At 36.9% G+C, this 23,622-nt stretch overlaps 1 protein-coding gene and 1 long non-coding RNA gene across 4 annotated transcripts in view; one reads left to right on the top strand and one right to left on the bottom strand.

Moving 5' to 3' along the window:
- LOC123758765 (polypeptide N-acetylgalactosaminyltransferase 1) overlaps window positions 1–16,713 on the top strand; it is a 162,583-nt gene extending 145,870 nt beyond the window's left edge. For 2 of the 3 annotated variants that reach the window (XM_045743426.2, XM_045743425.2), the window contains exons 9-11: window positions 5,775–5,888; window positions 8,377–8,520; window positions 11,352–16,713. In XM_045743426.2, coding sequence (XP_045599382.1) covers window positions 5,775–5,888; window positions 8,377–8,520; window positions 11,352–11,489 — 396 coding nt within the window. In that variant the 3' untranslated portion in view covers window positions 11,490–16,713. Of the gene's footprint in view, window positions 1–4,380; window positions 4,495–5,774; window positions 5,889–8,376; window positions 8,521–11,351 lie in introns of all 3 variants that reach the window. The other variant, XM_045743428.2, reaches the window with a different exon arrangement.
- Window positions 14,493–23,622, bottom strand: part of LOC138370309 (uncharacterized) — a 48,898-nt gene continuing 39,768 nt past the window's right edge. The window contains exons 2-3 of the long non-coding RNA XR_011230075.1: window positions 22,456–22,498; window positions 14,493–16,025 (exon numbers count right to left, since the gene is read on the bottom strand). This is a non-coding gene — a long non-coding RNA (uncharacterized lncRNA). The remainder of the gene's footprint in view (window positions 16,026–22,455; window positions 22,499–23,622) is intronic.

Genomic DNA, 23,622 nt, shown 5'->3' with positions numbered 1-23,622 from the left:
ATTTTGCTTCTCTGAGTTATGAACCTACTGAGTAGTACAGGCGGTGGAGGGAAAGATAGTTATGTTGTGTAGTGTTGACCTAAGATGAAGTCAATTATATTATGCTTTTTTAGAATTATTATTGGAGTTATTTGTAGCTGGCAACAAATAAACTGTGGTTAACTTGAAAGTAAGAATTATGTTCCATATGAAGACATTGGGGTTAAAGTATATATTGCTACATTTATCCAGAAACGTAGCCAAACTAATGACATACAGGAAGTACTATACATTTACATCCAGTACTTGGGAAAATGGTTCAACAGAGTAAATATTACCACATGGTATCACATGCAGTTAATAGTAATATTTGGTATTAGCTTATTCTGTACATTTGTGATATTTCAACCCATCCTCCTGTTTTGGTAGTACAGTACTTACAGTAACGATGAGGACCGTAGTATATATACCGACTTATTACAACAAAATTAGAAAGTAGAAATTGGCACTACAATATTGAATTGGACAAACTGGAAAACTATTTTCTACTTATGTTGCAAAGATAAACAAACGTAACCTAACCGAACCTTCCTAGGCCTAATACACAATATCTGAGGCCTAATATAGTACATGTGTGTGCTATACTAGGTCTAGGAATATTTAAGTTTGTTTTTTAGCTTCATTTTTTCAGACTATAAAGTTCTACTATCTAATTGCTTAGAACAGCAATATTTGTACTGTAGTGCACATAGTTTCAAAAACTACTATCTAAACAGGAGAATGGGTTGGATATCTTCACCATAGTACAGTATTTATTAGGAATTTTGTATGTTCTACTGTGCTTGTTGAACTGGTCATAAAATAGTGGCTTATTATGGAATGAGCAATTTTTTTTTTTTATGAAGGGCATATGAAATTAAGAAAAATAAATAATGGAAGGGAATAATGGAAATACATCTCATTTATATTGAAGACTGGAAAAAACACACCAATCATCATGCAAGGTGCTCTTTAACAATGTCCTACTGTCCTGCAATTGAAAACAGGCTATTAATCCTAAATGTCTGGACTTGATACAGTATAAATTGCAAACCACAATAAGCATGGAAATATCATTTAATTCATTTGCAACAAGTGAATGTTTGTCTACCACTATGAATCCTCAATTAATGAAGAGGTATTTTAAGGAGCAATGTCTGTAATTTGGAGGTCAAACAAAAAAGAATGGGTGACAAGAGACATTCTAGTTGTAGTTCATCTCCAGTACCTGCCCAGCAGCTCAGTATTATTGTGAGGAAATGATTTGTAGCACACAGCATTGTTGGTGGCTGACATGCCTCTGGCAATCCAGAGAACTTGGGTGGTCTACAAACTTCCACTTCTGTGGAAGTGGTGTTCCTACCACTAGATTTCAAGTGTACTACCTATGATGCAATTTTATGGCACTGGTGAAGGAGACATGGTAGAAATAAGCAGTCAGGGATTGGTTGTTTTTTGATTTTATGAAGGGGCATCAGAAACATCAATGCAGCCTTTGTGGATGTGACTGGCATTTGTATGAACAGATGCTGGAAGAATTTATAGTATATGGTATGTTATGCGTTCAGGAGTTTTGAATAGAATGGAACAGCAGTTGCCAATAAAGCTCAACTTACCCACCTACTAGAAATAGGCCAAGTTGACCTCGATGATGTGCACAAGCTATGCTAGTCTCACCTGTAGAGCTGGAACTGCAATATTTCGCTGAGGATGACAACTACAGTACTTCACAAATTTAAGATGTACTATAGTTGAAAGATATCTCACTGAAGGTGTTTTGACAGAGAGCATTGATAAGATGCTCGATCGAGAGCATCAATAAGAGTCATGGAGGCCCTGGGTCTCTTCAATGAAAATGATGCAGAATTTCATTGCATCACTGTAGTGAAGAGAATTATTATTGATGTGATCTGCTCCAAGAGAAGTAGCTTTGGGCTTGGCAATCAACCCTTAATGCCATCTTCAAAAAAAGAGGATGTGCCACAACCTAGACCATCATCCCACCGGTAACTCACATCTCGTTGATCATAGGTAATAAACTGTGAAGTTGAAAATGCATCTCTAAAAGGGAATTTGCATTCCCTCCGTAGAAGTCTTCTCTTTCCAGGAACATATCCTCTCGTCCCTCATGCTAAATAGGGTATGTTTGTACAATACTGTAATTTTGTTTGTAAATATAATTTTGTTTTGTAAATATTAAAATTGTTTGTAAATATTCCTTGCTTATGTTTGTATTTGGAAAATTTTACACTACTGTATTTAAATGTCACAAAAAACATCACATTGTATTTGTGTTTTCTTAAAATTTTAGTTGCTCTTCAAACATATATCAAAGTCATTCATACATTATAACAAATCATATAAATTGACTAGACAATCTGACATAATAATGGACTAATGACAAAACTGTAGTCACTAATTTATCTTTTTATGAAGCCAAATGAGGAAGCATAAAAATTGCAGTAGTGTCAAAATTCTGTTAACAGTAAACAAAAATTAATTACTTTATTTTATCACTAATAACTGCACAAACTGCAGTTATAAGTGATTACAGCTTTAGATTCTAATTTGCATGTGTGTTGTGTCTTCTGAAATGTTGTATAACTAACATGGTGCAGCATGAAATAATGCATGGCTGCTAGTTCCTCCTTGATTTTCTCTGTGCATCATGCCACCTCTCTTCTCTTGTCTGTCCTGGCTTTAATAACATTACTATACAGTAAATCCCTGCAGACTTGCAACACATTCCTGCAACCCTTATGAGACGTCATATTATTTATCCAATTGTTAAATATCTTATGGGACGTATTACAAATTATCAAAATACAGCATAGAGCACTGTAAATTTATTATAATAATGTGCTACAGAAAAAAATAATACAATTTTGGAAGTACATAAATGAGTGCCTAGGAAGTTATATGAAATATATTATGGTCTCAATGTTGTTTTGAAGCAGTAATTAATTGTATTTAAAATTTCACATTCCTATGATTTATCAGTGAATTTTCTAATATTTATGATTATATGTTAATGTTACTATAGTTATCACTCAATCCTTTGTAAGACTGTAGAGAGGTCTTACTTAAGAATGAAAAGACCTGCACCAGGTCTAGAAATTGATCTCCTTCTTGTGATGTTAGATTTACCCAATCTATTGTTTCGAGGTTAAAATCGGCCATTATAAGAGTTTGAGTTTGTGACACCACATTGATCACATTATGCAGATCAGTTACTTCCTCTGCTGTTGCTGTGTCAGCCTGTAGCATACTCCCACTGTCGGTGTGTTACTATGTTGAGCTATTATATTGCACCATACAGACTGAGGATCCCATGGTGTTCAGTTCTTCATTGGTGGTTGCATTCAGGTCCTCTTAAATTCACAAAATGTTTTGGGAACTTGATCAAATAAATAATTAATGCATTCTGGTTTTATAACATTTTAGAACAAACATTTCTGGCACTTCCACCAAGCCAAATGCAAACTTCCACTGAAAGAAACTGCCAACTTCCAAAATAAAAATGAGCCATAGGATTTTTTTCCGAAATATGCTCTTGATTTTCTCACATCCCAAACTGTACTTCAGCATTATATAGAGGTCTGGATTTTTGTGGAATACTGTACAGTTTAAGGTAATTGGGAAGATAATTAAAACTTAAATTGCATATAAAAGTGAGAATTAATTGTGAAAATAACATACAGTGGTACAAGAATATGGCACCGAGATGATTACAATAAATGTTTCAAAGGGAATTTTATGTAAAGCTTTAATTGGATGGTTCACAATTTTCAGGTTACAATTTTATGCAGGAATGATTAAAGGCAGAATTGTACAAATACAAGTTTATAGATATCAAAATTGCAAAAATGAGGGGATTTACTGTACATCAATTAATTTGCATATCTATAAATTCTCAATAATACTGAAGATATAACTTGTATACAGGTATTTAAACAAAATTTCGAAGTTCTATTTGAAATTACTTTAAATTTTAATTTTGAAATTTCTTATAATTTACTTTACAGATGTAAAGTAAATTGTAAGGTTAAAAATCTGTATACTGTATATTTTAATGCAAAAGATACACAGTGTAATGTAGCTGCTATTTATATCAATTTTAGTAAAAAAAAAAATCAACAAAAATATCACTGCAAACTCTTTTTCTTATATAATTCCAGTCATTGCCAGCCTATAAACTTACACATTTGCAGTATATTTTTTAATTCGTGTTTGGGTAACAATGGTGTATATGATTACTCGTTTTTGTCCTTGTCTGACCCTGCTTATTTTATTTTTTGTGACCTGACTACCAATAACAACGACTTTAACCCTTGACTTTTGACCTGCAATGACCCAACACAGGTACGAAACATTGGAATGAATATATGTCTTGATACCCTTGAACGTGAGGATCTGGACAACAGTGATTACTACCTCGGCTTGTATTCTTGCCAACATGCGCCTCTTCGGAATGAGGTAAGACAACTATGGGGGGAAAACAGTTGGTCCATGGACAAATTTAAAAGTACACTGATATTCAGTACATATATGTACACTATGCATTATACTGTACCTTGTATACATTTAACCAATGAAAAATGGTAAGTTTTGGGTGAAAGAACTATTTAAATAATTGTGTTAGTTAAGATAGAGTATTTTAAAAGTGCATATTGTCCTGTATTTTTTTTTATGAGGATACTGTACTAAATTATTTCACTGATGAAGCCGTTTTTGAAGTAGGTAATGAAGATATTCATCGGTGAGATTATATTTCAGATACACCATTCATTAAAAATAAAATAACAAATATGAAATGTTTGGAAAAATACTGAAGACTATATTCATGACTATAATTTAAAGAACAAAAATGAAATTTGCAAATTAAAAATGGAAGTTCATGTAATTCAAGCATAAAGGCAATTATGCTCAAACTTTTTATATACGGTGAAGACAATTAATAAAAGAATATATAAACTGAATTACTGGAATATAAAATCTTGAAGTTATAATAGGGCTGTATCCAGAAAAGTGCCACCAGTAATATTTGTACTGTATTGTACTTATAAACTGCATGATATTTCAGGAGGGGAAAGTTAATAATGATGCTGAATAGCATACATATTTAATCAAATGGTAAGGTGCAAGAATGTAAATGTTTCCGAATTGGGTAAAATGTTACTAATTAATATCAGAATAATTAATAATTTCATAAGAAATGTGTGTAAAATTGAACCAATGAAGAAAGTGTGGTAAGAGTAAACAGAGATGGAATGTTAAGAGGACTTTAAGAGTGGATAAACAGATTAAAATACAGTTTGTGCAATTAAGATCACTCTAAATTAAGCTTCATATGACTGATGAAAAAGTGAGAGGGTCTGATTATTTGAATTAGTGTAGATTACAAGATAATTTTACAGAGAATGTGTATAGACAATCCTGTTTTTTTTAATAGTGGATTAGAATGTAAAATATAACTATGAAGTTAATGTAATCTTTTATATCACTTGTAAGTGATAATCACTTATAACTACTGCATATTACCAATGATCTGCAAGTAGCAAGGTAATGTAATAATACTATTTTTCTCATTATGCATGTTTATTCCAGTTTGTAAGTACTGTATGAATGACTATTCCTTCTTTATCCTTTCTTCTCTCTTCAAGCAATACCATGTATGTACTGTACTTCACCTTGGGAACCATATTGTTGTAAGGTATTCTTAAAGCTTTCACATATTTCTATTCATTTCCTTGTAGCTTCGTAACAATGCAACCAAACCAGACATTTGTTTTGATAATCTTCAAAGAAATGAGAAGAGTCCGTATAACATGGGTCTCTACAGCTGCCACACATTCATGGCGTCTAGCCAGGTAAAGATTATCTAGTATGATACAGTATTTATTCATAAGGCTTCTCTGTATATTACACTGTAGTCAACTTGTTATTCATTAAATAATTACTGTACAGTACTTTGTTACGAATTTACTTTCATGGTTGTATTTTATTTTATTTTTGCAACTAATATGAAATTTTATATACTGTACTTTATAATGAAACTTTTGCCAATTGTAAATTGAAAACACAAAATTCTAGTCAAAGTGTTAAATAATTATGGGACTGTCAAAACTAAGGATTTTTATGCAGAATTGTTATATTTGATATAGTCTCTTTTTATGTTCTGTTACTGATTACCATTTATGATTATTTAATATATAATATGAAGATAAATTATTTTAGATTTAGTGTGTTATAAATCTTTACCCACCCACTTGGGGCCTGAGAGCTGAGTGGACAACACTTTTGATTCGTGGTCCTGAGGTTCCGGGTTCGATCCCCGGTGGAGGCGGAAACAAATGGGCAGAGTTTCTTTCACCCTGATGCCCGTGTTACCTAGCAGTAAATAGGTACTTGGGAGTTAGACAGCTGCTACGGACTGCTTCCTGGGGGGGTGTAACAAAAAGGAGGCCTGGTCGAAGACCAGGCAGAGGGGAAGCCCCGAAATCATCTGAAGATAACCCAAGTACATAAGGAAGAAAAGTAATCCTTTTAGTGTATAGTTATTTACCTGAGGACTACTATATCTGTAGTGGTTTACGGGACAGGAATTCGGCAGCTTGTCAAAGGTTCCCTCCTCAAACTCCCTTCCATTGTTCCTGAGGAGTTTTTCCAACTGGATTTTTCACAGGGTGCAGAAAAAAAATATTTATATATATTTGTGGTTCCCAAACTCTTTACAGTCATTACCCCTTTTTCATTTAGCATCCTTATTAATGACCCCTACACTCAGTAGAAGGGTCCCGGTAGTACAGTCGGGTTCGTTCTCGACTCACAATCGAGAATTTCGGGTTCGAATCATGGGCGAGACAGAACTGGTTGGGTGCATTTCTTATCACCTAATGCCCTTGTTCACCTAGCAGTAAGTAGGTGTTTTCAGGAGTTAGTCAGCTTGTTGTGGGGTTGTGTCTTGGGCGAGGTCAATAATTCAATCTGGGGGGGGAGGGAACCTCTCGATATAATCTTAACGTGCATGAATACACTTTAACTGCCTGTCCTCTGACACAATGAATTGAATTAATTGAATTAAAATATTATAACCTGTGTACTGCCTCGATTTATGGGCCCCTACAGATTACATAAAGGTCCCTCCCCCAGGAGGCCATGGCCCTTAGTTTGGTAATCAGTGGTCTTGGGAGACGTTTGGAGGCTAAAGAGACCATGCCCAGGAGATATCCTGGGACACTATCTGCTAAACACAGGCAATCATGGCTCAAGCTTTCTGAAAAGCTTGACAACACTTCCTCAGTATGGTGTCACTGGGGCCCATCACAACAGGGCAGACAAATGGGGCAAGCAACCTCACCAAGACTTCCCAAACATGGACAACACCTGTCAGCTTCCACCAATAGATGATAGAAGCATGATAACCTCATTTGCTCGGGGAATAGGCATACCTTTACCCCAGCTGTGAGTTCAAACACTGTCACCTAGGTGTTGAGTTGACTCAACATTTGACACTGATACCCGAGTTGACTCTTAAAATACACACCGACAGGACGGAACGAAGTATTGGCACGAATATCTTGGGAAGAGGTGCAGCTGCTGATGGCGCTGATAGAAAGGCAAGCAAAATGCTCAGCTAATTCAGTTGAACTCACTAGGCCAGACTGGGAGACAGAGCTCCTGGTAGGTAAGGAACATCAGCTAAACAAGTGGAAGCTATAAAATCAGCCATTATCAGTCACTAAGATAAGAAGGAAGATCTGGATATGGAGTTTCCAGGAATCCATCCCTTACAGAAAAAAAAGCAGAAGCAAACAGGATCCTATTGATGGAATCCAGATTATCTTCCAACTGTACCACATATAATGTTAAAATACTTACTAAAATGCATTATATTATTAACATACAAATGTGCTTACTTGAACAGTAATGGTCTTTTTCTGGGAATGTTCCACTATACTGTATATGCAGACAACCATCACATTTTTGTGCTACTTGGTTTAAATGAATGTCTTCTACCATCAAGTGAGTTGTGGGAAAACGTTTTGCTTTATCAGGCGGAACTTTAGTTTATCAAAAATGAGTTAGAAAATTTCAGTTAGGATCCAGATATTTATTAGTTTTGGTTAACACGAGTATCAGTAAAATAGGGAAATAAAGTAGATAATGAGGTCCCTCAGTATAATTATTTAATGTCATAACAAATTGTAATGTCTTAATTTACCATCTTGAATGCTGAGATTAATACAGCTGACCTTCCTTTATTTGTTACTGGTGAAGGCGTTTGGTATATTACTATCTTTAAAAACTAATTTTTAAAATTTTAAATGAGTACAGGTAATTTAATTTTTTCTATAGTTTATGTCCCTGTCAAAAACTGGAGAACTCCGAAGAGAGGAAGTGTGTGCAGAGGTGCCAGCCTTCTTCATGCAGACATTAGAAAAAGTTAGAATGACTCACTGTCATGGGCAGCGAGGAAATCAAGAATGGTTAATGACGCAGGTGAGTTTTTATTAACCCTTTTAATGCCTTGTGTGACAATTGTTTATAAATATAATGGTGTTAATTTTAATTGTAATTATTACTTTCACTTAGTGAAAACATCATCATGTTTGAGAAATGGGCTGACTCCTTGCTTACCTAGAAATATGACAGAAATATTCGATTGCATACTGATGTATAGTACTAGAAGAGAGTACCCAGGTCTCCACACACATGGGGCAACCCTCCCGTCCTGGTTTGAGGATTGTCTGGGGTTTCAGGTGGGGTACACCAATTCCCACTTTCAGGCTCCACTTGGTGTCCAGGGCCTTTGCCAGATTTACAAGTGTGGTTTTGCATAAGCTTTGGCAATGTGGGTGGGTCTCAGTTGTGACCTATTACAACAGTTGTTGATTTGGGCTCCCAGTTGTTTGTTGTATCCTCAGGCCAGGGCTTGGGTTCTTTGTATTTGTGGCTAGTATGGCTTTCTTTTGATCTTTCAGGAGTTTTAGTTGGTGTTTGTGTGGTAGATTCTGTAGTTGGGACTTTGTTAGAATATCAGGATACTTGAACCTGGAGTCTGCGTTATGGCAGTTGCAGGTACATCTTTGATGATGTGTAGATATTGGCATTCCCTTCTTAAGTTCAAGCAGGTGCTGGGGTGACTCAACTTTGCTACCATGGGGTTGATAAACCTCTACCAATTTACTGCTGGTTAGTTCTGTGTGGTCTTTGGACCATGAAGTGCATTCCCAAGAGTCCTACTTTAGAATTTTTGTCATCACTTTCCTCTTGGGTTATGTGGTATTCCATTCTGTGGCACCCATTGTTGCTCAAGTCAAGGGATCTGGTCCCTGTAGCTGTGGTTGATGCTCTGTCACAATGAGGTGGTTTTATAGCAGTTTGGATGAAGCTAGGACATATTCCCATTCCATATGGTTTGGTGAGTTATCTTCCACAGGTTCAGTGCCTGAACATAGGAATATCACCCATTCAGTACCTGTGTGGGGTGGGTTCTGCAATTACCTTGCTTCTAGCTTCTCTGGGATTCTGTCCTGAAGAGTGGTTCATCTTCAGGACTTCAGGAATGTGCTTGTGATGTCTTTTACTTCATTGGTCAATTTTTATAGAATGGTGAGATGGACAGGACTTCCTTTCAATGGATGTGCAGAAGGTTCAAGCTTTTACAGATAGATCTTTTCACCTTGCCTTGGTACCAATAGCCTCCATAGTTTGTTGTGCCATTTTCTGTTCAGAAGACATTTGCATGGGACGTATTTCACCTAGACTGGAGTCCGTAGAATTTCATTTACCTCCTTGCTCTGGTTCAAGTTGTTATTCATATGTTTTCCAAGCTAGAGAGTTATGTAGGTTGCATCATGTTGTTGGTTCCCATTTGATTAAATTAGTTCTGGTTATCAGCCATGTTCTCATTTCCCACAGTTGGTTCCCTTCATGAGACTCTGCCCCTCTCAGTATATCAGTGATAGGTACCTCATAGATGGTTCTCAGGTCTGCACTGATCTTCCAATTGGAATTTATGGTCCATTTGTTGTATCCTCTATGTCATATTCTAGCATGGGGAGTATAATGCCTGTTGTCGGGGACAGGAAGCCCGTGTAAAGGATTGTATCAAGGCCCCCCTACCCCCCCCCCCCAGGTCAGACTACTTACCTTTCCCAGGGTGCAACCCCACACTAGTTGCCTAACTCCTGGGATACCTATTTACTACTTGGGGAACAGATCTATTAGATGAAAGGAAATGTGCCCAACCATTTCTGCCCCATCTGGGAATTGAACCTGGGATCCCCAATTGTGAGTCAAGAATGAAGTCAAGTGTGCTACAAGACCTTCTCTCCTGTCAACATGGTTTGTCTGTTGATTGCAGTGATTCTAGAGATACTCACATGGTTGTTTCAGGAACATCTCACATACTGAATACTGTTGCTTCCTACTGATCAGTACCAGTAAAGTTTATTATCTTTTGGTTTGTAATTCCTGCTTCCTCCCTTCCAAAAATTAAGATGTGCAGTGCTTCATCTTAGGTCTGCACTTTCTCCACTGGAGCCACTTTGGTCGTTAAACAAGATTTTGGAGTTCTTGCCATTCCACGTTTCTGGGACCTTGTCACTCAGGGGTAATCCCTTGAATGCAATTTTGTTTTGGCCCTAGCTTTTAGGTATTGCGTTAGTGACTTCCTAGTAGTGTTGTAGACAAGATTTATGCTTTTTGGCATTCTTAATTGCTTTCTGAAGCTCCTAATACCTTCCTCATTTCTGGCCATGTAAGAGTCTAATGCCTTTCACCATGGGTGTATTGCCGCAGAAATATACCATCTTCAAGGACCATTCATTTCTTATACAGTACAGTACACTGTACTGACAGTAGGGCCTAAAGCTTTCTAGAGATTGAATTGCATGCCTGTCATCAATTTGTGGCATTTGGGCAGCTGCTGTTTGGATCTCCAGCAACTCAGATTCCCTTCTGTTTGATGCTCTATCTGGTACTACTTCTTTTATGTGCAATATAGTGTTTTAGGTAGGTGAAATATGAGGTGAACAGAACCCATTTGCCATGCTCACAAAGTGCTAACATCTGGTTGCTGTTGGGGGCAGCAGCCAGACAGTTAGCAGAGCACTCCTTGATAGTCTCTTCAATGCTGAGTATACCAATTGGAAAGGATTTGAATGTTAACGAATGAACTTTTAGGACATTCTGGCCTCGCTGTGCTTAATCCTATCCATATGAATAGCAGGGCATGTTCTAAAAGAGGAACCGAGTACAGTACTATATTCTAAAAGAAATTTTTCCATTTACACTGAAAGCCTTAGTCAGCATTTTTTTTTTTACAGACTGGTCATATCATCCACAAGGCCACAAATAAATGCCTTGACAGAGGTGACAAGCAGTCCATGGATGATGTGTTTGTGACAGATTGTGCAAATTCACGGACTCAACAGTGGTGGTTTGATCACTATAATTTATCTTAGTTTTCCTTAATGATCATTAATTGGACAATAATTGTTATAAAAATTTGGTTTTAATAATCACATGCACTGGATGAAGAAATAAATATATATTGTAATTGATATAATAGAAAATCACACCATACTGCAGACTTCTTAATATAAAATTATCTCTTGTATGCAATACATAGTACAGAGTAATTTCATTTTTATTTCTTTACAGATATTTATGACCTTTTAAATTGGAATGTATAGTACAGTACTGTATAAATGATTACACAGCTAGTCTGTAGTGCTATAGTGGGGGTCATGGTTTAATACAAGGGGTGGTCAAATGAAAACTAGAAATTACTGTAAATGTAAATTAATGGTGATAAATGCTACACTTCAGCAGGGTCCCTACCTTTTGACACACAACAGCAACACAACAACACAATTTTCTCAGTGGCACTCATTTACCATATCAGTTAATTTGTTCCACCAACTTGTAAATTCTGGACTATGAGATGTAAGTGTTAATGGCATGGTGCAATGGATGATGTGTGTGTCATTCAGTCAGTCAAATTCAAGGTAGGATTGGATGGATGACCACACATTCTCATTCCTTGCTAGAGAAATCTTGATTTTGCCTCCAGATTTCACTGCCTCTTACTCCTTTAAGGTCCACAAAAAAGTGTGGTCTTCAGTTCATTGCATGTTTACAGTAAGGAGCGTTATTTCCAATCTCAAAGCTCACATTCTACTGAGAGCTACAATTTGTAGGTAAAGAACTTACTACACATGAAGAGCAACACCTCAGAATGTCACGTTTTCATTTAACTCACCTTTGCAGCACTTATGAGTGGCTGTGTGTGTTGCAAGTTCCTACTCTGGTAATCTGGCTGTTCTCAAAAGTAAACATGCTACTTGTGTCCCCTAAAAATATGCAAGTTGACAGTTTAAAAATGTACATGCTAGTGATATCTATTGCCTTAGAAACAGTGCAGTTGGCATTGATAACTAGTGTTATTTATTTATGATACAATCATCGAGTGTTAATTTGCACATAGAAAACATCTAGTAACTATAAGATTTACATCTATTGTATGCAGTATATATGGTATTTAAATAAGTTATGCATGTGTAAAAAAATAAATGTAAAGCACTAAAATATCTAGATTCCTAATGTATTTTATTTCAAATTGCTGCAGATCTGTATATCATAGTTACTGGTACAGCTAGTGAATTGGCATGAGTACTGTATTAAGATTAATGCTGTAAAGGAAAATTTTAGGATAAATGCAAGAACACTTCATTGCTATGCAATTTTGTGCTCTTTTAAAAAAGAGAAAATCCATTGACTACAATTTTATGCTTAGGACACTAATGTTTCAATAATTCACAGATCATATTTTAATGAAGTTGTACTTGTTTTTTAAGTTACTTTGGTGTGGCACTGTGATGATTGTATTTTAACCTAGTACAGGTAGTGCCCAAAATCCAAGTGAGACACAGATTTCTTTTATAATAAAATAGTACACTGGCTCAATATTTTTATCAGTTATGATCATTATGCAGTGAATAAATAATTTAGCAGCAATTCTAATATTACTATAAATACATATATAAAACAGAGTATTGTGAGGTCCAAGCACAAAGATTATATTCAAGCTGAGCATCTTAACTGCATAGTTGTGAAGCTTCTGATTTTACTAACCAGATTTCTTTGTAATCAAAACAGAGCAATAAGTAATTTAAATAAAGTTGAGATATTTCAAGGAATGATTTTAAAACAGATCTATTGTATATTGTTAAATGTGCTGGATAAGATTATTAGTCTCAATATTCAAAAACTTCTAAATTAAAAGAATATTACTTGTTGTGGCTTTAAACATGACATATTTACATTATTAGAGATGATTACAAAACTAAGAAATATTACATTTTTCTATTGAACTGAAAATATACGAGTTAATTCTGAAAACTCTTAGCTCAAGTTTAGAATAAGAATGTAAGTAATAGGCATATGAACATATCTTTCATACTTGTATTTCATACTTGTATATAATTTCAGGGTAATTATGAATATTTTAAATTTTTGGATAATTGTAGATGTGTAGCAACATGAATTGGCAGTTATCAGTCAGACTGCTGTTATGTTAGGGGTAGACTCTACATACAACGTTTAACTTAAAATTGTTTAACTTATATTGTTTTGTAGGAAGAAACCTTACTTGTTACCCTCTAAGAGTTATACTACAGTGATAAGTCTGGAAAGTTGCTGTAGACCTTTTAGAAGTTTTTCTCAGTGTTATGGAATAGCACCAAGGCAGTATTATACCTGATTTGCCGAACGGCCACCATCACTGGTGGCCTCAACAGGGGCAGGAAGGCGGCAGCTTGTCAAAAATTCCCCCTCTCCCATTATTATGGGTGCCTTTAGGCTACCTCTTTCTTTTGGTGTTATAATATTTATAACATCTGTCATTCCATCCAGATCTGTCATATCTGTTCTTACCACATCCATAGAGATTATTAAATATTTTTGAATTCCTAGAGGGTGAAGAGTTTATTTATGATATTTTTATTGTGTAGCCTTAATTTGTTATTGCTTTATGCAGACAACTTGAGTAAATGCTGGTTGGAAGTAGATACACATTTTGTCACATTGCCTTTGACAGACATCCTGAATAGACATTAGTTGTTAGTTGATAAAATGTAATTTGCGTTTCATTCCAAATATTTCTGCTAAGTATTAGATCATAAAGGACAATTGTACAATTCGTGGTCACCACACACTTGAACTATACATCCACCTTTCTATCTTCACCACCTGAACTAATATACAAACATATACTGTATATATATATATAATCTGTATATTATACTGTAGATATTAAAGCACTATGTGTATACACTATACCCCTTGAATTGACATCAATCATTTTATGACTAGGTGGTGGATGTGTAAGTGTGGGGTGAACTTGTATTCATGGAACAATGACCAGCTCAGTACACAGAAAATTAACTGGGAAAGAAAGTTCAGTGTAAGAAGGGCTGCATCATAATAAATTATCATTCAGCAAACAAAAAAATCTGGACACAACACACCAAGACCTGTTAATTATTTAAATCTGACCAGTCATTGGCCTCATGTAGTGCACAATATACATTACCTGAAATTACAGGAACATTAATTACCGGTATGATGTTAATTTAAAATACTGAACATGATTGCCTTGTTAGGGAAACTCAGATCATTTAGATACATAGGCTAATATAGAAAAGTATTAACCAAATTTAATGCTGATTTTACATATTTACTATCATTAAATAGCATCAAATAATATAATAATAATATGATTGATAATAATAATAATTATTATTATTATTAATAACTATCAGTGAAACAGATGACTGGTCCTCCAACTACTATTATTTTTTTACAATAACAATCAGATTAACAACTACACATTATTATAACTTACTGTATATACAAGTTATATATCAACATTGTATTGACCATACTTTTATCTGCACGTTTTTCCCACTTGTTGACTATATCTGTGGTGCGAGTGATGTGCAGCTCAATATTAAAATGGGAAGAAGGGTTCCTGGGGGCCATATTTACATTTTACAAATATGAAAATTCCACTCTTACTTGACGGGTTTTTTATACTGTACCATATAGTTTAAAGATGATTTCCTGTCAATGATTATCTTCATATATTCAAAATTATGCTTTTTAGTGTAATTCAAAAAAGTGTTAGTGACTATACACTATTGTACTTAAATCCTCCTCAAATACAATAGTAGTAATACAGAGCAGTAGTGATATAGTACTATAATTTGGCAGATGAATAACTAAAATGTATCTCTACATTAGGGATATGCATAAATTTTACTCTAACTGTATAACATAGTAGGCAAAGTTCTACTCAGAATAAGAACATTACAATAGAGGAAGCTGCAACAGACCTGTTGACCATGTAAGGCAGCTTCAAAAGTATCATGAACATTATGCATGATATACAAGCCTTAGGTATGGAGTCCTATGACTGTATTGTTTAATATCACTTCTGCTCAATTAACTAAGCAAGCTTTTGCATAAAAAACTTATGAATATTCTGTGATAAAAAGGGACAATAAATAAATACTTGTACAAAGTGTATGTATGCAGTACTGACCTTCAGGAGTATGTAATTTTTATGTAATACTCTTCTTGAAAAACAACTACTGTATTAAATTATATTACTCTACCACTGATTCACACATTGATTACCTATGTAAAGAAACTCCAAGTTGAAACAAGACTATCTTGAAAGTGGCATTTCTCTTGTAAAGGTTACATAATTCAGAGATACACAGGCTTGTGATATAAAGGGAAAATGAAGGCAAGCCAATGTCATTAAGATGAGGGAGAGAATATATCACATTTTTCAAGTAGTAATTTAAGTTAGGTTGCTATAATGATTTTCTTTGGTTCAGTTTAATGGTATTTTGGCGTTTGATGGCTGCAGATTCTACATCGTCACACAGGAAAACCAGGAGTAACGCCTCGTGAACTTTAGGATACTTAGCCTGAAATTAAAAAAAAAAACTATGTAGGAAAGTCTGATAGTTTGAGCTATCAAATACTATACAGTATTACAATCAAATAAAAGAAAGAAAGGAAAATTCAGTATTGCAACCCCATATTCTAAATTGCTACTAGAAAACTATATGTATTGTGATCTACAGTATTTAATCCATCACCTTCATAACCTTGGCTACAAAGGATTAAAACTATTTCACACCATTTTCCCTTTAGAAGCAGCAATCCTTGTGTATCCCCTATAGACTTGATAAAGCCCTTTCATGTGAAATGTTATCCTACATAAAGCGTCTGCTCAACTTGATGTTTCTCTGTATCATCATCAGAACTCTGTTCAACCATGAGTTAATTATGCAAGAAAAGTTTGAGGACAAATTATATTCGTTTCTAATTTCATATAGAATACTCTCTAGTTACAAGTACTGTATGTACAGAGTCAAAACAAATTAAAACAAAAAAAAAAATTCTCCTTGGGTTGCTTTCATTAAAGAGGTTGTATGGAACTGGGAACCAACATGCTATTGGTGATACAAGAGGATCACTAAATCTTGAACTTGAGCTCTAATAACCTGACCATTCTATTTGTGATAACTGATTATCCCATATTTTTGCACCATGTTGTGTGCACTAAATGTAGAATGAGGGTGTGATTAAAGGATATTTTTCATAAATATACGCATACATTTTTTTTATCCTTCATATGAATATTCTTCAAAAGTTAGCCATTATCTTAAATACAGTACTAATTTATTCATGAAGCAGTTACTACTTTTTCCAATACAAGGAACTGTAATTAGAAAAATATAAAAATAAACATTTCACATGTTCTAACAAATGCTATGTGATACAGTTAATTTATACTAGTGGTTTGTGGGGTATCATTAATAAGTGACAAAAATTAGACCAGAAAAGAATGGGCAGACTGCAGTCAGAAGACCTTCTATTCAGTACCTCATAAGAAATTAGTACACATGTTAGAGAAGCAGGCAGGAGCGGTCCATAGAATTACCCAAATCAGCCCAAATCGGCCCAAAACTACACAAATCGTCCTAGCATTACGTAAGTAATGAAGAAATATGGTATATTTACTTACTATAATGTTGGTGCTACACGTAGAACATGATCAAACCTATTTTTACTCTGAAATAATCTAATTTCATAACGAAATGAGACGTAAATATGTGAGAGGTGACGCCATAGGAAGTCGACGGTCCAAGCGACAATTGTGTGGAGCGACTTATAAAAGATATATGGTCACCTGGAGAGTGTTTGCTGCCATATCAGCCTCCTGTACACAGTGATCCAGTCCTTTTCGTTCATTGAACACCGAACCCTACACGCCCTCTGATATATTGCTTATTTAACAAATATTCACAAATAAAGATTATATTTGTATATGTTATCAGAAAGGCAGATATAAAATAGTTTTTGTGAATCCATCACAGAGATTATACCTTATTAGAGAGGAAAAATATTCATACTTTAAACAAGGCTTCATGGCCGACGCTCTCCTTACCGATATAGGAACTATGACCTTCCAAAGATCAATGTTAATTTAATCTAGATATTGTAATAAACGAAGTTTTCTATGTCATCATAAAGACATAAATATAAGCTGCATGTTAATACTTTGGCATAAATATAACTGAAGTGAAAGTGAAGATATATGCCTTTTTATAGTTACTTGATGGCTCGCTCAGGGAGTGTGAAGGCCTCCACACAAGCCAATCAATTTTATAATTACTTTGCATATATGCAAAGTAACGCCATAGGTCTTTATGTCAGAATAAAGACATGTAGACGATAATGTAACTACATTTCAAGGAAAACATATCTTAATATAATTATTAAATGAATGCAAAGTTATGGTTAAATAAATAGCCAATACCACACAATCGCCGGTGTCCGGACACATGAATAGTCGCATTAGGTGAAAGGAAATGTACCCAACCAGTTTGTGCACCCTATACTCATCCTCTGTGCGGTAATTTATTGTGCACCCCATACTCATCTTGTTACCAGTAGTTTGTGCAACCCATACACATCCTGTGACCCGTAATTTATTGTGCATCCCATACTCATCCTAACAAATTTATTGTCATGTGGAATTGATTTAACTTCCAGACACTTTTTTTTAATAAATATTAAATATTTTGTGGCTGTTTATGAAAAATATTATTATAAATACACATTCTACTTGTTAATAGTACCAATTAAATTTGAGACAATTTGAGCCATGAAATACGACGACTGGATCACTGTGTACAGGAGGCTGATATGGCTTGCCCGAAACGCATTGCGTAATAGTGGCTTTAGGCATTGTATGTACTAGCTCTATCTATATATCAATCCATTAATGTAACATCACTTGTATGTATATACCTTATCTGAATAAACATCTGAATCTGAATCTGAATCTGATATGGCAGCAAACACTCTCCAGGCGACCATATATCTTGGATAAGTCGCTCCACATAATTGTCGCTTGGACCGTCGACTTCCTATGGCGTCACCTCTCTCATATTTACGTCTCATTTCGTTATGAAATTAGATTATTTCAGAGTAAAAATAGGTTTGATCATGTTCTACGTGTAGCACCAACATTATAGTAAGTAAATATACCATATTTCTTCATTACTTACGTAATGCTAGGACGATTTGTGTAGTTTTGGGCCGATTTGGGTAATTCTATGGACCCGGCAGGAGTGACAGGGAAGGTGCTCTAGTAGATAAAATAATACCTAAGCAACAGAAGACAGGGAGTTACCATGAGGAGGGAGACCTCAGAATGGCAAGATGTCACCACCAGTCCCACAAGGTTTAAGGACCTTTTCATTTATGTAAATGATCATCTAGAGGGAATAGACTCATTCCTCTTGATGTTTATTTACATATATGAGAAATAGGATAGGTCCTTTAACCCTGTGGGATGATGCAAAAATTATGAGGTGGATTAAGATAGGAAGAGGTTACAAGAGGACCTAGACAAGCTAAGAGAATAGTAAAAAAAACAAATGGCTACTGCAGTTTAAATCAAGTAAATGCACAGTAATGAAACTAGGTACCAAATGGACCATGAAATCCTTCAAGACCTTAGTAGAAAGGTCTGGGGGGTTGGTATCACACAAACCTTTCTCCTGGAGCCCACATCAAAAGGATATTATCAGTGCCATATACTAGGTCAGGCAATGTAAGAACTGCTTTTAGAAATTCGTGTAACAAAGGAATAATTTAGAACCATGTGTATCGCATATGCCAGACCAATTCTGGAGTATGAAGCCCCAGTGAGGAGTCTATATCTAGTCAAGCACAAGTCTAGGTTAGAGAAAATGCCACCAGACTAGTCCCAGAATATAAATTATTATTACCATACCGAGAGGTATGGGTTACGAGGAAAGGCTACAGGAATTATAATTTACATCACTGGAGGACAGAAGAGTTAAGAGAAACATGATTACTACACGTAAAATTCTCAGGGAAATTGATAAGGTAGATAGACTAACACAGGTGGACAAGGAGACAAGAGTTTATAAAAAAAAGTCATACAAAGTAGTGAAAAAATGGAATGCACTAAGAAGTGAGGTGGTGGAGGTAGACTCCATACAGTTTCAAATTTAGATATGATAGAGTCCAATAGGCTTGGGAAACTATACACCAGTTGACTGACAGTTCAGAGGGAAAAACTATCCGAAGGTCAACCAAATGCATAATTAGGCGAGTACACACTATCCCCCCTACACCACAAAACACAAACCACCTTTCTACACTTGTTTTCATCTATCATCTATATATACAAATATGACATAGAAAATTTGTCTATAGTACTAGGATAGATGCTTGGGGCTAGCCTCTCCCAACTTTCCAAGATGACATAGGGAAGAGCTGGATTTGAGTGTCATGCTAATGCCACTCTTTACGAAATATTCGCCTCTATACCCCCGCCCCCCATCATTTTCACAGTCTGAAAAAAAGAGATGTGTTTCACCAAATTTTTCTAGTGTTTTTTTTTTAGCATTTCATAATGCTGGTATTATATTTTCTGAAGGAGAAGAAAGGGGAAAGGAGCTGGGGTGTTAGGGGAGAGAGAAAAGTGGAAAAGTGTGCGAGTGGCGAGAAAATGGGAAGATTGGAGAAGAGAGGGAAATGTTGGAGGAGAAAAGTGCAGAGGGGAAGAATGGTGGGATAAAAAAAACGAGATAAGATGGAGAGATTGTGGGAGAGGAGAAAAGAGAGACCTGGGCACAGTCGGGTACCCTTATCTAGTCTTCTTTAAGAAGACGTTATAACTTGCTTGGCTTTTATTAATAGTCTCGAGAAATACTTGGTCAGTGTAATGAACACATGGGTACATGAAGTCAGGTTCAAGTACGTTTATTGAGACAATAAAATACATCTCAAAGGGATGGAGTAGCTTAGGCTATTTCTGCCAGGTTGGTTCCTGCCGGTGCAGGCGGTGTCGTCAGTGGTGCGTGAGACGGCAGCTAATATCTCAAGGTGAGAGAATTTAATATGTAGATGCATGAGCTGCGTCGCTCGATCAGTACAACCAAGGCAAGGAGCATTGGAAGAGTGTCCACAATGTATACAGCCTCGTCCTTGGCAAGCCCCGCTCTTCCTACGGGACTTACTAACACGATACACGCATGCATTTCTACCTAATCTTAGAAGAGGCAGTAAGTACTCGTGGGTCATGAAAGACTGAAAACTGGAAGGAAAAGGTAGTCTCCTTCGGTTAAAGGCTGCAGAATGTGGTACTTAAAATAACCAACTCGCCGAGTGGAATGTACTGTGTCAAGACTAATAAAAATGTTGCAACTGGTGGCGCCGAACAAGGCCATCATGTATAACAGCTGAGCGTATATATGTAGACAGTCCTAACTGCACTGGAGGCTCGTCCCTCTCCCCGCCCCTGGTAACAAGCACCTCATTGGTCGCTGCCAGAACTGCCCCTCTGGAGCACCAATGGCATGGAAGTTACTCACCTCCCAGGAAGCGCCAATTGGGTAGGAGCTATCGGCCGAATACGCTCTCGCTAATCACCAATCAAATGGAAGCTCACATCCTGAATTAATGTATGAAGCACCGCTGATGCTGGTGTAGACGCTCAAGCCATGATAATGCCGTCTCTTAAAATAATAAGCGGCTCTTGTTAGTAGAGGTATCGAGCGATGGGGATGTGGCAAGTGAGGATCCTTATGGCTGGATCCTGGGACATTTGCTGTTTCTAAACTATAAGCATGACCGAGAGTGAGCTCATGTATATCAATGTTTGTAGATAACACAAAACTAATGAGGAGTATAAATACTAATGTGAACTACAGCGAATTACAGGAAATTTCCAGGAGTGGGCAGACAAATGCCTTTTAGAATTCAACCGCAACAAGTGTAAGGCAGTGATGATAAGAACAGGTGAGGAATGTGCAAGAACTCAATCTACATCATAATGGGAAGGCAACTACAGAAATCAGAAGAGAATAAGATTTGGGAGCGGATACAATTCCAGCGTTAACACCAGAAGCATATATAAACAGGATAACATCAGCAATATACGGGAAATTAGCAAATACTAGCTACGAGGACAAGATAACGGAAGCCTCTCGCAACACTAGAGGCGAGAGAAAACAGCGGGGGACATGATCATTATGAACACGATACCGAGAGTAAGCACAAGATGGCTATCGCAGCCTAGTTGAAGTAAAATAATATAGGATATTTAAGATATAGGGTTTAAGGTAAGGTAAGGTACAGTACAAAGTACAAACAGTACAAAGCACTACGCCATTATGACTATATAGCACTTGGAAGAAATGAGGATAAGGATTTGGTATAAGTCGAACGAAAGGCATGGTGCCCAATCACTTCGACGGTCGGGGATTCAACGCTAACCTGCAAGAAGCGAGACCGTCGTTCGACCTTCCAATCCAAGTGGTTGGACATTATAGGGTTTAAGGACGTATATGTTCAAACATAAGGAAATACTCTTACCCTGGCCGGTGGTCAACAACTGGAATGCACCGAAATAAGTGGAGGTCACAACATCACGAACGGGTATGATAAAATACTCTAACGTCGGCAAAGTTAAAAACAGATTCGCTAGGTACAAGGTCAATTAGTGGGACAGAGAGCAAGACCTGAATGCCCTGTAGTTACGGCAAGGATGATTGATAGCCAAGCGGTAAGTTGCATGAATGGTGCCGTAATGAGGAAGGAGTGGGAGAGAATGACGCAGCGACGGAAGAGAGAAAAGATGGAGTGAGAAGGACAGCGTGTGAGAGGGAGGGAGGAGGTAAGACGTCAGCGTGTCGAGGTCGTAGCTGGTGGGCGAGCGTTACACGTCACTATGGTCACTTGAGGCTCGTGGCGTCATGACCCTCTGGGTACACTGCTAGCCTCGCCCCACCACCACCCCCCACTCACCATCTGCAGGTATCCTACGTCATAGGAAGCCAATTACAGGAATCTGAAAAGAAATCAATAGAAGAGATGAATCCAACACTAAACGCCGGAGGAATAATACATGAAGAGGGTAACATTGGTAAGAAAAATGACAGGTTGGATAACAAGAACCTTTCACACTAGTTACTATACCTGATGATACTTTTCAAGACGCTAGTGCTCTCTAGATTGGAATACTGTTGCACAATGACAGCCCCTTTCAAAGCTGAAGACATTGTTGGCCTGGAGAGCTTGCAGAGATCCTTTACTGCTAGAATCCACTTGGTAAAACATCTAAACTATTGGAACCGACTAAAGAGCCTAAATCTGTATTCTCTTGAGCGCAGGCGGGAGATACATAATAATTTACACGTGGAAAATAGTAGAGGGGATGGTCCCAAACCTGCACACAGAAATAACATCACATGAGACCAGAAGGCATGGCAGGATGTGCAGAATACCCCCGTTGAAGAGCAGAGGTGCAGTAGGTACTCTGAGAGAGAACTCTATCAACATCAGAGGCCCGAGACTGTCCAACACGCTTTCACTACACATACGGCCATAACTTGCCGACCCCTCACAGTGTTCAAGAGAGAGAAGTCGATAATCACCTTCAAAGGATACCTGATCAATCAGGCTGTGATTCATACGCCAGGCTGCGAGTAGCCGCGTCTGGTCTGATTGACCAGTCAGCAACGAGGAGGCCTGGTCGAAGACCGGGCCGCGGGGACGCTAAGTCCCGAAAACACCTCAAGGTTGGTAGCGTATGGGACGCTGGCAAACATGCACCAAGTACAGGTTGCATTTTATTAATTTTGGAGACACATGTTCATGGCAGTTTTGGCTGAGAAGTTGTTGATGGAGGTGGCTTCCATAACCTCTTTCAGTGCATTCCACTTGTTGAAAGGGAAAGAGTACTGTATTTCCTTGCATTTTCTTCGACTCATTTTGCTTGTCCACTTATGTTATTTTGCGTTGCTTTCTCTTAATTTAAAGACGGTATTCATGCCCACCTTGTCCTTTCCCGGAAACTCAGCAGGCGTAGCACTGGGCTGTTCCAGCAGGCGTAGCACTGGACTGTTCCAGCAGGCGTAGCACTGGACTGTTCCAGCAGGCGTAGCACTGGGCTGTTCCAGCAGGCATAGCTTT

This window comes from Procambarus clarkii, chromosome 31 (genome assembly GCF_040958095.1).
Source record: "Procambarus clarkii isolate CNS0578487 chromosome 31, FALCON_Pclarkii_2.0, whole genome shotgun sequence".
Taxonomy (NCBI): domain Eukaryota; kingdom Metazoa; phylum Arthropoda; class Malacostraca; order Decapoda; family Cambaridae; genus Procambarus; species Procambarus clarkii.
Note: the sequence above shows the minus strand (reverse complement) of the source record. Positions and strands in the feature narration are given on the sequence as shown.